Source organism: Lithobates pipiens, unplaced genomic scaffold (assembly GCF_037356315.1).
Source record: "Lithobates pipiens isolate NorthernLeopardFrog02 unplaced genomic scaffold, aLitPip1_a1.2 Scaffold_16, whole genome shotgun sequence".
NCBI classification, from domain to species: domain Eukaryota; kingdom Metazoa; phylum Chordata; class Amphibia; order Anura; family Ranidae; genus Lithobates; species Lithobates pipiens.
Genome location: NW_027507748.1, coordinates 437,604,291 through 437,622,601, shown reverse-complemented (window position 1 = coordinate 437,622,601; position 18,311 = coordinate 437,604,291). Strand labels below are relative to the sequence as shown.

Sequence of the window (18,311 nt, the reverse complement as noted above, 5' to 3'; positions counted from 1 at the left end):
TTTCTTCAGTGTTGTCACATTGTTATTACATTATTATTACAATATTGAGGGATGTACTCACTTTTATGAGATACTGTGTATGCAATATATATATATATATATATATATATATATATATATATATATATATATATATATATATCTATTATTATTATTATTATACACAATTTATATAGCGCCAACAGTTTACGCAATGTTTTACAATATAGAGGGGGGACAGCACAATTACAGTACAGTTCAATACAGAAGGGACAGGAGGGCCCTGCTCGTAGAGCTTACATTCTAAAGGGGTGGCGGTACAAAAGGTAATAGATGAGGGGAATGATTTGATGGGGGTGGCTCGGGGACAGTTGTTAGGTGGGTGTGGGATAGGCTTCCCTGAATAAGTGAGTTTTCAGGGATCTCCTAAAGGTGGACAGGTTAGAGGCTGATATACCGGGGCAGGGAGTTCCAGAGGATGGGATAGGCTCTGGATAAGTCCTGAAGGCGAGCATGAGAGGAGGTAACAAGGGAGCTAGAGAGGAGCAGAGGGGACAATTAGGGCGATATCTGCAGATGAGGTGATATAGCTGGGGGCGAAATTGTGGATGGCCTTGTATGTTGTGGTTAGCATTTTGAATTTTATATTGGTGGGGTAGTAGAAGTCAGTGAAAGGATTGGCAGAGAGGGGCAGCAGTCACAGATCGGTTAGTGAGGTGTATTAGTCTAGCAGTGGCATTCATAATAGACTGAAGGGGGGATAGCCTGCGTAAGGGTAGGCCATTAAGGAGAGAGTTGCAGTAGTCAAGGTGGGAAATTATCAAGGAGTGAATAAGTTGCTTTGTGGTGTCATTAGTCAGGAAGGGTCAAATTCCGGAGGTTAAGGCAGCAGGATTTAGCCAGTGATTGGATGTGGGGGCTGAAGAAGAGGTCAGTCAAGGATTACACCCAGCACCCTGGCATGTGGAGGGACCAATGGTTGTGCTGTTGCTCTTAATGGTAAAGTCATGGGGGGACCGGGAAGGAGGAAATATAACAAGCTCAGTTTTAGAAAGATTGAGTTTGAGAAAGTGGTGTGACATCCATACCGATATGTCATTCAGTAAGTTTGAGATCCGTGAGGAGATCGAGGGGGTGAGTTGAGGATTGGAGAGATAGATCTGGGTGTCATCGGCATAGAGGTGGTATTGGAAGCCATGGGAGGTTATCAACTGGCCTACGGAAGAGGTATAGAGCAAGAATAGGTGGTGCCCAAGGACGTAGGCTTGGGGTACCCTAATAGAGAGAGGAAGAGGAGCAGAGGTGATGGAGTTGTAAGTGAGGCTCTATGCACACTGGAGCTCATAAACTGATGTTTTTTGGAGTTTAAGCGTTTTTTTTAACAGCCCATAAACTCCAATCTGTTATCCTATGTGTCCATGGACGTTTTTTAGCTTTTATCAGCAGTGGAGTTTATGGGCTGTTCTCTGAACGCCATAAAATCACGTTCAAAGTTTTTCTGACAACAAAAAAAGCTAAAAAAAAGCTAAACGCCGATAAATGCTCATACATGCGTGTTAATTAGCATCCAGCATTCTATTTTGCATTGTGGGAGTTTGGGAATGCATTGTGGGATTTTTGGAGTGTCCTCTGTGTATTTTTTATTAAAAACGCCCATAAACGCTAAAAAACGCTCATTAACGTGCACAAACGCTAGTACAAAACGCTGTTAAAAGCACGTTTTTCAACCAGTGTTTTCTGCCAGCCATCTGGCATCCAGAAAAAGCTTTTTTGACCTCCAGTGTGCATGGAGCCTTAGGCCGCGTACACACGGGCGGATTGTCTGCCCAACTAAGTTCGTCAGACAATCCGACAGACAGTCCGTTCAACTTTTGAATGAACGGACTTGACCACACACGATGAACAGACAGTCCGCTGAAAACTTGCGCGATGACGTGTACAGCACGTACGACGGGACTAGAAAAACGACGTCCAATACACTGCAATGCAACCTTCGGCCGTGTAAATCCTTTCTGAGCATGCGCCATACTTAGTCCGTCCAACTTGCCTACACACGAGCGGACTGTCCGCTGAAACCAAGTTTGGACGGACAAAACCAAGTTTGGACGGACAAAATTACGGAAATTCCGAAAGACTAAGTCCGTCAGACTGTCCGCTGAAAAAGTCCGCTGAAGCCCACACACGAGCGGATTGTCCGCTGAAACACGGTTCAGCGGACTAAGTTGGGCAGACAATCCGCCCGTGTGTACGCGGCCTTAGGCTCCATGCACACTGGAGCTCATAAACTGCAGTTTATTGGAGTTTGGTCGTTTTTTTTAAAAGCCCATAAACTCCATTCTGTTAGCCTATGTGTCCATGGACACATGGACGTTTTTTATCTTTAATGAGAAGTGGAGTTTATGGGCTTTTTTCTGGACGCCAGAAATTCGCATTCAAAGTGCCGTTTTTCACCACCAAAAAAACGACAAACGCTCATAAACACGTGTTGGTGTTCTGCATTCTATTTTTTTGGAATGCACTGTAGGATTTTTGGAGTGTCCTCTGTGTATTTTTATTGAAAACGCCCATAAACGCTAACACTAATAAACGCTCATAAACGCTAGTACAAAGTGCTGTTAAAAGCAGGTTTTTCAACCAGCGTTTTCTGCCAGTAATCTGGCGTCCAGAAAAAGCTTTTTTGAGCTTCAGTGTGCATAGAGCCTTACACTGAAAGTGCGCTGAGATAGGTAGGAGGAGAACCATGCCGTGCATTTCTATTCAGCCCCCTTTACTCTGATACCCCTAACTAAAACCTAGTGGAACCTATTGCCTTCAGAAGTCACCTAATATAAAATAGAGTTCACCTGTGTGTAATTTAATCTCAGTATAAATACAGCTGCTCTGTGTTATAGAACCTTTGTGAACAAACACCATTATGAAGGCCAAGGAACACACCACACAGGTCAGGGATAAAGTTGTGGAGAAGTATAAAGCAGGGCTAGGTTATAAAAAAAATATCCCAAGCTTTGAACGTCTCACGCAGCACTGTTCAATCCATCATCCGAAAATGGAAAGAGTATGGCACAACTGCAAACCTACCAAGACATGTTGATCCACCTAAACTGACAGGCCAGGCAAGGAGAGCATTAATCAGAGAAGCAGCCAAAGGGCCCATGGTAGATCTGGAGGAGCTGCAGAGATCCACAGCTCAGGTGGGAGAATCTGTCCACCGGACAACTATTAGATGTGCACTCCACAAATCTGACCTTTATGAAAGGTTTGCGAGAAGCCATGTGGGAGATGCAGCAAACATGTGGAAGAAGGTGCTCTAGTCAGATGAGACCAAAATATAACGTTTGGCCTATAAGCAAAATATTATGTGTGGTGGAAAACTAACACTGCACATCACCCTGAACACATCATCCCCACCGTGAAACATGGTGGTGACAGCATCATGTTGTGGGGATGCTTTTCTTCAGCAGGGACAAGGAAGCTGGTCAGAGTTGATGGGAAGATGGATGGAACCAAATACAGAGCAGTTTTAGAAGAAAATTGTAATGCCCCATACACACGATCTGACTTACCGACAACAAAACCATGGAATTTTGTTTGAAGGTTGTCGGCTCCAACTTGTCTTGCATGCACACACGCTCACACAAATTTTGGCTGACAATTACGAATGTAGTGATGTGCAAGACATAAGGCGAGCCGACAAAAAGGAAGTTCAATAGTCGTGTGCCACCCTTTGGGCTCCTTCTGCTAATATTGTGTTTGGTGAGCATTGATTCTGAGCATGCATGGCTCACATCCAACAATTTTTGTCGGAAAATGTGATCATGAGTAGGCGGCATTAGAGTCTACAAAAGACTTGAGACTGGGGTGAAGGTTCACCTTCCAGCAGGACAAAGACCCTAAACGTACAGCCAGAACTACAATAGAATGGTTTAGATCAAAGCATATTCATTTGTTAGAATGGCCCAGTCAAAGTCCAGACCTAAATCCAATTGAGAATCTGTGGCAAGACTTAAAAATTGCTGTTCACAGACACTCTCCATCCAATCTGACAGAGCTTGAGCTATTTTGCATATACGAATGGGCAAAAATGTCACTCTCTAGATGTGAAAAGCCAATAGAGACATTCCCAAAAAGACTTGCAACTGTAATTGCAGCAAAAGGTGATGCTACAAAGTATTGACTCAGGGGCGCTGAATACAAATGCACACCACACTTTTCACATATTTGTAAAAAAAAACATTTGGCATTTTCCTTCCACTTCACAATTATGTGCCACTTTGTGTTGGTCTATCACATACAATCCCAATAAAATACATTTACTTTTTAGTTGTAACGTGACAAAATGTGGAAAAATTCAAGCGGTGTGAATACTTTTTCAAGGCACTGTATATCTGGATTCATTGCTGGCCTGTTCAGTATTCTCCAGTGCTTTGTCTTAACCCATTTCTGGGTGCTTTTGGACATGTGCTTTGGGTCATTGTCCTGCTGTAAGACCCATGACCTCTGACAGACACCCAACTTTCTGACACTGGGCCCTACATTACCCTCCAGAATTCTTTGGTAGTCTTTAGATTTCATAATGCCATGCACACAGTCAAGACATCTAGCCCTCTTTGGGTTTAGTTCTACCATCTGCATTGGGAAGGGAGAAAATTTCCTTGATCAAGTGGATTTATCCACAAACACATGGCCACAAATTACTGTAAAATGGGACATTTCATGGGACATATATATATAAATTGTTTTTGTATTTTGTCATAAAAATAATGTATTCTTTTAAACTTTTGTGATATCTTTATACTTTTGTATAATGTGATGAATACTTTTGGAATTATTTATACCTATGTGTTGAATCTGTGTGCCTGGATGCCACCCTAGAAAGTCCCTGTTTTTTTTTCCTTGTTGAAGTTATCTACTTAATTAACTGACAAGCAAGCAAGTAGAAAAAAAAGGGACCAAATTCAATTTTCATCATTGGATGCTTGCTTACTTTAGAGTTAGGTTCACTGAACAATGCTGAGTTCCAAGGCTCGGCAAATACCACTGTCTTGATACCAACCAGAAAAGAACCATGAATGTAAGGCCCAGTTCCAGGCAGTGCCTGCCCTGCAAAGGGGAATTGCTTGTTTAGGTCTAGGTCAGAAAAAGAATAATTACTTACCTAATCCTCCGCTCCTCCCCGCTGCCAGACCAGTCCCTGCAGCCCCCCCCCCCCCCCCCATTCTCCAGCAGTCTAGAATCTTGATGTCATCGAGATAAAAGCAAGACCCATATCCCTGTACTGGAGGTGTTGATGCTGACCGTCTACTGCCAGAGCATGGGGATGACCATCTGCCAGGGGGAAGAGAAGATCAGGTAAGTAAAACTGTTTCTCCTCTCCTCTAGATAAAAATAGCAATTAACCCATGCAGTGCCTTCACGGTGCCACTGCTAGGGATGAGCTTCGTGTTCGAGTCGAACGTACGTTCGACTCGAACATTGGCCGTTCGTGCGTTCGGCGAATTCCGAACGTTTTGGCCGTTCGCGTCAAAATTCGAGTGACGCGCGCGCGGACCACAATGCACTGCATTGGCGCAGTGCATTGCTGTCCGATGATTGGCCAAGCATGCACTGTGACCCCGCATGCTTGGCCAATCGCAGCGCCGGCAGCGAGGAGAGCCATGATTGGCCACAGGCATCCTGCCTGTGGCCAATCATAGCTCAGACTGTGTAGTGCACGCCCCACACTATATAAGGCCGCCTTTAAGGCGGCCTCCTGTAGTGTGTTACTTTGCATCTGAAGCAGTGGGTGTTCTGTGTACCTTCAACACAGTACACACCAATCGTTTTTGGCTGATTTCCTATCTTGCTGCTGTGTAGTGGTTGTTGTCTGTGCCCTGACTGCAGTATACACCACTATATTCACCTCACCTATATAGCTAGTGATCTAGCTTTAACCACTTAACAACTGCCCATTGCCGATTAACGGCTTCAGGGCGGTTGTTTAACTCAGAGAGGCCGTTAATTAACGGCCTCCCAGAATTCTGCTCTCGCGTGCCCCGAGGTGTGCGCACTCGAGAGCATCCGTTCATAGCGGCCGTTTACCACGTGATTGCTCCGTCAAATGACGGAGTGATCACTTGGAAACAAACCGGCGTCATGTTATGACGCCTGTTCCTCCCTCCCCTTTCTGTACCGATCGGTACAGCGGAGGGGAAAGAGATCGGTGTCAGCAGCGATGTGGGCTGCATCTGCAGTGCCCACATCGCTCCTCACCGAATTTAACCCCTCAATTCCCTGCCAATACTCTGCAATACCAGTGCATACTCTGCAGTACCCTGTCATTACTCTGCAGTACCCCGCCATTACTCTGCAGTACCCCGCCATTACTCTGCAGTGCAGTACCCCGCCATTACTCTGCAGTGCAGTACCCTGCCATTACTCTGCAGTACCCCGCCATTACTCTGCAGTACCCCGCCATTACTCTGCAGTGCAGTACCCCGCCATTACTCTGCAGTACCCCGCCATTACTCTGCAGTGCAGTACCCCGCCATTACTCTGCAGTGCAGTACCCTGCCATTACTCTGCAGTACCCTGCCATTACTCTGCAGTACCCCGCCATTACTCTGCAGTGCAGTACCCCGCCATTACTCTGCAGTGCAGTACCCTGCCATTACTCTGCAGTACCCCGCCATTACTCTGCAGTACCCCGCCATTACTCTGCAGTGCAGTACCCCGCCATTACTCTGCAGTGCAGTACCCCGCCATTACTCTGCAGTGCAGTACCCTGCCATTACTCTGCAGTGCAGTACCCTGCCATTACTCTGCAGTGCAGTACCCTGCCATTACTCTGCAGTACCCTGCCATTACTCTTCAGTACCCCCCATTACTCTGCAGTAACCCCCATTACTCTGCAGTACCCCCCAATACTCTGCAGTACCCTGCCATTACTCTGCAGTACCCCGCCATTACTCTGCAGTACCCCCCATTACTCTGCAGTAACCCCCATTACTCTGCAGTACCCCCCAATACTCTGCAGTACCCCCCATTACTCTGCAGTACCCCCCAATACTCTGCAGTACCCTGCCATTACTCTGCAGTACCTCGCCATTACTCTGCAGTACCCCCCAATACTCTGCAGTACCCGCCATTACTCTGCAGTACCCCCAATACTCTGCAGTACCCTGCTATTACTCTGTAGTACCCCGCCAATACCCCGCCAATACTCTGTAATACCCTGCCATAAATTGCCATACCCAGCCATACTCAGAGATACCCAGCCATACTCGGTGATACCCTGAAGTACCCAGCCATAGACGCCCCCCACCCCTCACCGCCCTCTGGTGCTTCTACCAACTCGCCAGTACGATCAAAGCCAGAATCTTTTTTTTTATTTTTTATTTCAGGCTTCCCAGCCTAGAGGTGAGATGTGGGGTCATATTGACCCCCCAGATTTCACTGTAAAGAGGACCTGTCATCCCATATTCCTATTACAAGGGATGTTTACATTTCTTGTAATAGGAATAAAAGTGATCAAAAATATATTTTTGGGAAAAAAAATGTCAAACTAAAATAAAGTAAAATGAACAATAAAAAAATAAAATAAAAATTAAAGCGCCCATGTCCCCATGTGCTCGCATGTGCCACACATGTGAGGTATCGCCGAGAATGTTAGAGCGAGAGCAATAATTCTAGTCCTAGACCTCCTCTGCAACTCAAAACATGTAACCAGTAAAAAAATATTTAAAGCGTCGCCTATGGGGATTTTTTAAGTAGCGACGTTTGGCGCCATTCCACGGGCATGTGCAATTTTGAAGAGTGACATGTTTGATATCTATTTACTCAGCATAACTTCATCTTTCACTTTATGCAAACATTGGGCTAACAAGTGGTTAATAATAGAGCTTGCAGTCAGTAGTGTTAGGAGAGTGCGTGCTGTCTGCGTGCTCTGTACCCAGTACATACCGCTATAATATAGGGCAGGCCCCTACTTTCAAACATCCAACTTACAAACATCTCCTACTTGCAAACGCAAGGAGACAGCAGCAAGTGAGATGAAAAAAGATGGACGACAAAACAAAATTATACAGGGGTGATAACCCTTCCCTATGTTTTCCAAAAAGCTTAAAGATATTTTTTTTGACTGGAGCTACACTTTAAAAATGTACCGGTTGAAAATGACAAACAGATTCAACTTAACACAACAAACCTACACAGTCCCTGTCTTGTTTGCACCGCCTGTATACTGCTGTTCTGAGTATATAGGGCCTGGGGGCCACACGCATTTCCTTTTTTTAATATGGGTACGGGGTTCCCCTTAATATGTGTACAAGACCCAAATAGGCTGGTAATGGGCAGGGAGGGCTACCCATGCCTTTTTTCTGAATGATTTTCAACCATATTGCAGGAACCAGATATAACATTAAAACCGCAAGCAGTTTTAAATGGTGTTATTTCCGTTTAATGTCATTTTGTGCAGGGACTGTTCTAAACACGGGAAACACGTGGCACTTCACAGGCATACTATAGACACCCCCCAGGCACCATATTTAAAGGAATATTTCACTTTTTTTTTTCACTTTAATCGTCATTAAAATCACTGCTCCCGCCAAAACTGTAGTTTTTAAAACTTTTTTTGCAGTGACCCATGTCCCCTGAGGCAGGAGGCAGGTCGCCAAACCCTTTTTAGCACACTATCTTGCATATTAGCCGTTAAAATTAGCACTTTCCAATTCGAACGTTCGAGTCCCATAGACTTCAATGGGGTTCTAACGTTCGTACCGAACGCGGGGGTCGTTCGCAAGTTCTGGTGCGAACCGAACCGGGGGGTGTTCGGCTCATCCCTAGCCACTGCAATGGATCATTCTAAAAGTTCCCGGAGTTAGGCTTTAAGGTTTATTTAATTCATAACAGTGGCATAATTCCAGCAGCAGAACAATCCATCATTCCGGGAACAACAAATAGATGTTTATATTTCCTTCAGTCTTGCAATCTAATCCCCAGAAGTGCATGGCTTTGTGCACTGCTTTATAGAGGTTGGTGAAGTTGAAGTTGTGGTTGTGCTCATGTTTCTGGAGACTGGTAGGATTTAATATCAAATTTATGCTTCCTATCTGCCAGAGTATCAAACGCTAGCAAATGTATGCCTGCTCATGGATGGGTTGTTTAGTTGAAATAATTTTTGGATGTTCAATTGATTCCTAATACAAAATGATATCTTATTTCATAATAGGCCAATGTTTTAGATGGACAAATGTTATTTATTCAGTCAGGTATGCCATTCTTTATGCAGCAGATTCTTTCCCACGGCCCAGGTAGCAGCAGAAGGATCTAATTATACAGTGTAGTTAGAACTGATTGTAGAACTATAGTGAGACAGTTGATCGAGTAAAATATACTAGGCAATTACAAAATATAGCGCCAATTTTTCCCATTTAAAATTTGCAGAATTGTTTGCAGAAATGTTAAGTTCTAGACTAGTTTTTACAGGCCTAACTTTGACTGCTTTGTTGTAAATCAGATGAGAGACACCGTCTCCTTTTATGCTGTCTGCCCTATTCATACAGCTTAATGCAACTTCTTAGGTAGCTACAAAACGAGTAGGTGGTGCTGGGCTTCCTCTGCAGAAACCAATGACACTTGATGCACCCTGTTTAAAAATTACCAGAACGCAAGAAGAAAAGATTTTGATTTATTGTAGAAAATATGAACAGTATTTTTTATTTGTTATATATATTAAAATTTAATACACATTTGCATCATTTGGTTCACAATATAATAAATATTCTAAAAATTATTATACAGTTAAAAACATTTCTTGTTATTGGTGAATATGTCCAAAAATTTGAATCCAACAGATAATGATTACAGGTCACTAGTGAATGACATCAACTTTTCAAGTAACTGCAGAGGTACTGTAAAATCGAATCTGTATACATAAAGTACAGGTGGCTCTTTAGGAGTCCACATAGGAAAATGTCAATTTATGAAAGATTCCTCCATCTGTCTATGATTCATACATATGACATGGAGTTCAGGAAAGCATCCCTAAGCAGCAGCACCTTTTATGTGGCACTATCAGTAAAAATTATATTCATGTATAAAATTAGAAGAAAGAAGGGATGGGACTTTGAGTGAGGTGCATGACAAGCAGTGGGTAAGCAAAAAAGTAAACATTAAATTAATCTATGTAGTTAGGCAATGGTGGAATCATAACATATCACAATATGAACCATATAAATGATGTTGAGAGCAGTTTTTCACCAACAGTTAGTAAAATGTAACAGCTCTTAGGTAAACATGGTTAATACAACAAAATCATAATGCACAGAGAACAAAAATTTATATGAGCATGTAATGGAGAAATGATTGTAGAGAAACAATGTATCAATAATACATGGGTAGTAACAAATTAATACATTGTATATACAGACATGACACAATGGTAGTAAATAAAAAGCATCCTATAGTTCAACGTGTTTCATGGAAATTTGGTCCACTTCCTCAAATTCCACAAAACGCGTCAAACTATAGGTTGCTTTTTATTTACTACCATTGCGACATGTCTGCATGTACAATCTATAAATTTGTTACTACCCATGCATTATTGATACATTGTTTCTCCACAATTAGTTCTCCATTACATGCTCATATCAATTTATGTTCATTTGCTCTATGCATTATGATTTTGTTGTATCAATCATGTTTTACCTCTTGTAAGAACTGTTACATTTTACTAACTGTTGATGAACAACTGCTCTCAACATAATTTATATGGTTCATATTGTGCTGTTATGATTCCACCATTGCCTAACTACATAGATTCATTTTATGTTTACTTTTTTGCTTACCCACTGCTTTTCATGCACCTCACTCAATGTCCCAACCTTTCTTTCTTCTCAAAATGTATCAGAGATGGAGACATATGGCATTTATGCTATTGCCTCATTTAAAGTCCCAAAAAACCCCTTCTATTAATGTGGAAAGTTATCATTTTAAACAAGCTTCAAGTCAACTGCTCAAAAGTAATTTCATGTCTTTCTATACATTGTCAGTGTTGCATATTTATGTCTGAATTTACATATTTTTTAATAATTGAAATCTTGGTATGCAGAAGATCACATGCTGTTTTGAAGATAGTGCCAGATAAAATTGAAGACCATCTCAGTATGTAGTAGTAGTAGTAGTAGTAGTAGTAGTAGTAGTAGTAGAAGTAGTACATATTATTAAATGTTTATCAAGTAATTGCAAAGCAGTAACCAGGATTTTATTGCTGTCTATATCTCCAGTGGATACATTTATTTTTGTTTTCATCCCTGGACCAGAAATGAAGGGAAGGGGGGTCATCGAGTCAATAAGGCACAGACAACACTAAAAATCTTACATGGGTTCTAACCTTTTCCCCCTCCACTATAAAAGAGTATTGTTGCTGTCCTCTTCTCCACTGAAAGAACTTCCAATCCATACCTGGACTTCCAACCCCCCATCACTATTGGGACAGGAAATGAGAGGGATCCAATCCTGGGACAAAGACAAGGACAAAGGCACCACTGAGGTTGTAGCCCTTTGCCGCTATAACCAAAACAAATAAAACAATATTTTGGCTGGAATTAGGCAATACCAGTGTATTGCCAAGCAATATTACTACAATTTTTTTTAGTATGATGGGGAAAAAAATGCACATCAAAGTAGGACAAATAATCACCTGAACTTACATGAAGAACTTATGGAGATAATTAATGTAGACAGTAAATGTAGAAAAAGTAATTACTTGAACAGAGTTGGCCTGTATTTAGCAGCTCACCACAAGGAGCTCCCCAGGAGAGGACACACAGCCAAGTTGAGAAATCCAAGTCAAGGAGAGTGCCAAATTAAAAGTCCTTTGGAGTCTAACATCTTGATTGTTTAGCTGGTTTCAACAAGCAGGGCAAAGGGTATTCACTGCATTTTGGGGGTCACACAATTCCCCTTAACAGAGCTGGGGTAATGATAGAATTTTAAATGGACTCAATGGTACTCCTACGCAAATTGATCAGTATGCAGAGGATGTGTTCAGAATAGAAGTAGCAAGAGTCCTAACTGTCCTGATTGTTGTAATCGGTTGAACAATAAAAACTTTTGATTTTACTTTTGGTACTCTCTTTGACCTATTACATTTTAAGTCACATGACCTGGGGTACATCAGTAAATTGACTTAGATTAACGACTCTGATATTGTTAGCACCTCAGTGTACAACACCACAACTAATTATACCTAATTATAGGTATAATAATTATAGGTAGGTAATCTTTAGTGTATTGGCCCTAATGCTGGAGCTGCAAAGCTGAAATAACAGTTTACAAAAAATAATAAATGCACATATTTTTTGCAGGTAAAAAAATATGCATTTATTATTTTTTTACTATTTCATATGCACCAACATGCACAAGTGTAAACAGGCCCTACTGTCACAACTTTCTGCCAAGGATTGGCTATAGCTACTGCTAACAATCAGTGCATATACTGGATGTCTTCTTAAGTAATCAGTGCAGATTATTTTATATATTACTAATGAATGTGCTAACTTTCCTATCTGGAGATATTTTCTTTACAGGGGCTCTTTTATGACTCATGGCCCCCACACTGGCTCTCATTTAATAGGTTCTACTTCACTGAAATAAATTGTGAACAAGGGAACACCTGTAGAAATAGGTTCAGGACAAGTGCTCCAATAAATCAGTGCAATGTTCAATGCATTTCTTTCATATACATCACATTATGAGTACATAGACACTTGTTCATTTGTATAGTCAGTGAACATTTGCGTTCATCCTGGTTCTCACCAACGGGCCTGCATAAATGTACACCGAAACAAGGACCATGCCATTCTTATATCTAGACCTATTTTTGGTGCTGGCTGCATGTACATTGTAAAGATATATGCAAAGCTTGCAGTCATCTTTGAAAAAAATAGGAGACACCTTTGGGTTGATTTAATAAAGGCACATAGACTGTGCTATTAGAATACAAACTGATATTTTAGCTCAGAAAGTAGTCAACACGGGCGCAAAGAGGTTGATTTACTAAATGTAAACAGACTGCTCACTTTGCAAAGTGCAGTTGCTCCAGTGCTTAGTAAATGAGCAGAAGTTTTGCTGACTTCCATTATCCAATCATGTGCAAACAAAAACACAGTTTTTTGTTATTTTTATTATTATTATGTGATTGGGTACTCTTTGCAAAGTGAAGTTTTACCTCATTTACTAAACCCTGGAGCAACTGCACATGCCAAGTGCAACTGTATTTTGCAAAGTGACCAGTCTATTTACCTTTAGTAAATCAACCTTTGTGACTGTGTTGACTACTTTCTGAGATATAAATATCAGTTTGTATGTATGTACACTAATAGCCTTTGAGGTTCCATACATGCTCCGGTAAAATTAAATTTACACATTTCTACACTTTATAGAAATGGCTCAATTGATATTCTAGGTGTGGTAAACACCTGATTTGATATTTGTTTTGTGCCTGTGAAAAACTGCTTAGTTACTGCATTACTAAGTAAATGTAGTTTTCTACTGTATATTCCAATTTTCTTTATGAATGCTGGATTCCTTCAATAAAGAATTTGCAAAAACAACCTGCTTAGCTTACCGGTCACAATTTGCAGAGATAACACGTTTTATAGTGGCACAAGTAATCTCATTTTGGGATATCAGAAAATACATTATATCCAGAAAGCCTGAATTGAGTAACATGGCAATGCAACATGTCCACTTCCTTTTGCAAAATATTTTGCCTCTTTGACAAAGGTGTGATTTTTACTATTTTGGTGATCGAGGATCAGGTCTTTTTCCTCCATGTCTCTTCTTCTTAATCTCATCTTCCAAGGAATGTCTACTTCTTGGTGGTGGAACTGGAGTGCTACTTTCCTCCTTTGGCCCTTTGTCCTCTCTCACGGTTCCAAACCTTGGTTTAGGCAAGAGCGGCTCCCGAAGTCCTCTTTGCAGGGGTAAGCCACCTACTGAACTGGATTCTTTAGTCTGACTATTAAGCCTTTCATCAGTCCACTCTAACCTACTCTTAAAAGGAGCACGTTTTTGCCTATTATCCCCCAAGATGTCTTTAGCTCTGGGATAAAAATTTAACTCCTGGCTGGAGGTACCACCATCTGAATCACTGTCGCCCACTGTATATGACAAAAACATAATGATATCAAAATTATGGTAAATATACTGACAAGTAAAAGCAAACATACAACTGCAATATTCAAATAAATAAAAAACATTTTACAGCAGTATCAACAGGCCATAGATGGTGCAAATTTCTTTGTTTGATTCCCCCATTAACACAGACAGTTTTGACAGGGGAATCCCTCCAGTCAAGCACGTGTCTTCTCCTTGTGGGGGTTGTAGGTGGGAAGCCACCCCTGCCAGGAGAAGACAGTGATTATCGCTAGCAGCTATAGCAGCAAGCTGAACCGGCAGGCTGGTTGTACCCAAGTTGATCGATCGATCATCTTGGTACATTCAGCCTGCCCAATAATGGTTTGAACTGGCTGAGATTTGAACCGCGTATGGCTGCCCTAACATTTGACAAAAGACTTATTTTTCACTGTTAGGGAAATATTGTCTGAGACAGTCTGTATTACTCCAGATTCATTTTTTCATGTTCCACTCTTATTTCCAAAGTAGTGAATCCTATTGGTTTCAGCAAAGTTAAATATCTTTTGTAAGCCCCTATCATACTTAGTGAGACTTATGCCACGTACAGACGATCGGACATTCCGACAACCAAACCGTGGATTTTTTCCGACTGCTGTTGGCTCAAACTTGTCTTGCATACACACGGTCGCAAAAATGTCGGAAATTCAGAACGCCAAGAACGAGGTGCGTACAACACGAAAAAGTTCAACAGCCAGTGCGACTCTTCTGCTTGATTCCAAGCATGCGTGGACTTTTTGCATCAATATTTCCGACAACAAGAAAATTTGAGAACCAGCTCTCAAACAGTCGTTGTGACATTCCGACAGCAAATGTCCGATGGAGCATACACACAGCCGGAATTTCCGACAACAAGCTCACATCAAACATTTGTTGTCGGAAATCCCAATCGTCTGTACGTGGCATTAGATTCTATGGTGCGCTCCGTGGTGCACTTAATTGTGTTATTTTGACTTGGACAGGTAAATGTAAATACTTATTCCTGTCCAGAATTCCAACATGCCTAGACCAGTGCAGTGTCTGGAGTACAAATCATATACTAACATCCCAATTTATTGAAGAAATGCTAAACAAAATTAAGTTTTGCCACAGTTGCAGATCTTTTTTATGGTTTAAGAATTAAAACCATCTTTATATATCTTGTGTAGTAACTGTTTGCAAACACAGAATAAAATCTGGGCTGTTATTTGCATTAGGCTGCCTAAAAAAGTTAAGGCTTGCCTGCTCCACTTCTCTACTCTGTCACCCAGGCTAATACTAGTTTGCCTTCCACCTTAGCTGCCAAAACAGCCTATTCCACTAGCTCCTTTTCTGCAGCTACTCCTTCCGTAGCCCCACCATCATGCACAGAGGAGTCACCAGAATTATTTGATCATAGTGTCGGTTAAATGCTGCTAAAGGATGAGCAGCAATTTGAATGCTCCGATGTTGGTTCCCAGGTTGGGGAAGGGAGTAACATGAGCCTAAAGAGAGGGGGTGCCACAGAAGGACAAGAAACTAGCAGTTATGTTCCCCCAGCTGAAGCATACTGCCAAGTTTACTCCAGTGACGAGGAGGGAGGGGATGATGAGGTCACTGACTGTAATGGGTACCTGAAACAGAGGAGGAAAGTGAGGTGGAGGAGGAGGCACAACTTCAAAGAGGCAGGATGTCCTCCAGGGGATGTCTTAAGGGCAGCCACCCTATTGCATCGCACCACCGAGCTCCACAGGTGCAGGGCACTGCTGACTCCCTGCTGACTTCCAAAAGTTCATTGGTGTGGGATTTTTTCAACATGTGCAGCAGATCAAAGCGTTGCTGTTTGCAATCTATGTCTGAAGTGGATCAATCATGGCCAGAACACCAGCCGATTGGGCACCACATGCTTGACAAGACATATTTCGACCTGCCATGCAGTCCATTGGCAACTACACCTGGGAGACCCACATCTTAAAAAAAATGCAGACTTCTCCTTCCTCATCTGGGATCTCTACCCCTACTATACCACAAATCTTCTCAAAAACCCTGCACTGAGAGGAATGATGGTATAACAATGGGTGCCACAAGTACTTGCACCCAATCTGCTAGCAGTACACCACCTGTTGATTTCACCAGACAAATTTTGCTGAACCGTTAAAGAAAATACTGTCCCAGCCATTCACATGCTCAGCATCTAAATGCTAGCTTGGCCAAATTTCTATCACTACAACTGCTGTCTTTTCATCTGGTAGTCTCTGCCCCCTTTTGTGAATTTGCAGAATGTGCTATACCACAGTGGTAGGTTGTAAAAATAAATTAATTTTCAAGTAATGCCATTCCAGCTCTGTACTATCATGTGAAAGGCAATGTTTTAGCCTCGTTGGACAGGGCGGTCAGCAGCAAGGTTCACATTACTGCTGACTCATGGTCCAGCAGGCATGATCAGGGGGATTACATTTCCTTTACAGCGCATGACTCCAAAAAGCTGATGGTGATTCTGCCACATCAGTCTGCTCCACCCCTCCTCTTCTTCTTCCTCTATGGCCTCTTCTGCTGAACTGTCCTCTGAACCAGCAGTGCTCCCTAAGCGTTCAAGGGGCTTCACAAGCGGTCAGGCTAAAAGATGCTATGCGATGCTTCAGTTGGTCTGTCTAGGGGACAGAAGCCGCACTGGGGCATAGATTCTGTCAGCTCTGCAGGGCAGGATCAGAGGTGGTTGGCGACACGGCAGCTTGAACCAGGAATGGTTGTATGCAACAATGGCACCAACCTTCTCTCTGCCCTCAAACAGGGACACTTGACACATGTTCCATGCTTGGCACACATCCTGAATTTGGTAGTGCAGCCTTTCTTGAACAGATACCCAGGCTTACAAGATCTTCTGATGCATGCCAGAAAAGTCTGTGGCCATTTCTGCTGTTCATACAATGCCAGTGCTCAGCTGGCTGGCTGACATTCAATGGGAATTCAACTCAACATTGGCAATGCTGCAGCGACTGCACATGCAGCAGGGGGCCATCAATGAGTACCTGTGTGAGTATGGCACAAGGACAGGCTCATGGGAACTTGGCTGCTTTTTGCTATGCCAGTGGCTACTGATAAAGAATACATGCACTGTCCTGTCACCATTTGAGGAGGCCTTAAGGATGTTTGTTCAGAGGAAGAGTGATGGAAAAGGCAGACCTTTCCAACTGAGCATTCACTGGGTTACTGGGTTATGATATCTTTCAACACTATTTTTGGTTTAGGGCACCACTAACACCTAAGGCCCAAATTTTCTGCACCTGTTTGGCAGGTGCATGACATTTCAACTTTTGTTCTAATTTTTAACAGCGGGGATTATTCCTGCACCCAACAAAAATAACTGTGAGGGGTTACAGTGTTCAGGCACCACCAACACCCAATTTTTCTGCACCTGCTTGACAGGTGCATGTAATTTAATTTTGTTTTCTAATTTTTAACAGCAGGGCCTGTTCCTGCGCCCAACAAGAGTAACTGTGAGGGGTTACAATGTTCAGGCACCACCAACACCCAAGGCCCAATTTTCTGCAACTGCTTGACAGTTGCATGTCATTTCAATTTTTTTCACATTTTTAACAGCAGGGCCCGTTCCTGCACCCACCAAGAGTACCTGTGAGGGGGTACAGTGTTCAGGCACCACCAACACCCAAGGCCCAATTTTTGTGTACCTGTTAGACAGGTGCATGTAATTTAATTTTCTTTTCAAATTTTTAACAGCAGGGCCCGTTCCTGCACCCAAGAGTAACTGTGAGGGGTTACAATGTTCAGGCACCACCAACACCCAAGGCCTAATTTTTCTGCAACTGCTTGACAGTTGCATGTCATTTCAATTTTTTTTTTTCAAATTTTTAACAGCAGGGCCTGTTTCTGCACCCACCAAGAGTACCTATGAGGGGGTACAGTGTTCAGGCACCACCAACACCCAAGGCCCAATTTTTGTGCACCTGTTTGACAGGTGCATGTAATTTCAATTTTTTTTTCACATTTTTAACAGCAGGGCCCGTTTCTGCACCCACCAAGAGTACCTGTGAGGGGGTGCAGTGTTCAGGCAACACCAACACCCAAGGCCCAATTTTTGTGCACCTGTTTGACATGTGTATGTCATTTCCTTTTTTTTCAAATTTTTAACAGTAGGGCCCGTTCCTGGGCCCAACAAGAATAATTATGAGGGGTTACAG

General features: G+C 42.4%; 1 protein-coding gene across 2 annotated transcripts in view; it reads right to left on the bottom strand.

Annotated features, from left to right (window-relative positions):
- Window positions 1–10,798: 10,798 nt before the first annotated feature.
- Window positions 10,799–18,311, bottom strand: part of LOC143983223 (sodium/hydrogen exchanger 2-like) — a 111,292-nt gene continuing 103,779 nt past the window's right edge. For both annotated transcript variants that reach the window (XM_077482673.1, XM_077482671.1), the window contains one exon: window positions 10,799–14,120. In XM_077482673.1, the coding sequence (XP_077338799.1) occupies window positions 13,756–14,120 (365 nt within the window). In that variant the 3' untranslated portion in view covers window positions 10,799–13,755. The remainder of the gene's footprint in view (window positions 14,121–18,311) is intronic.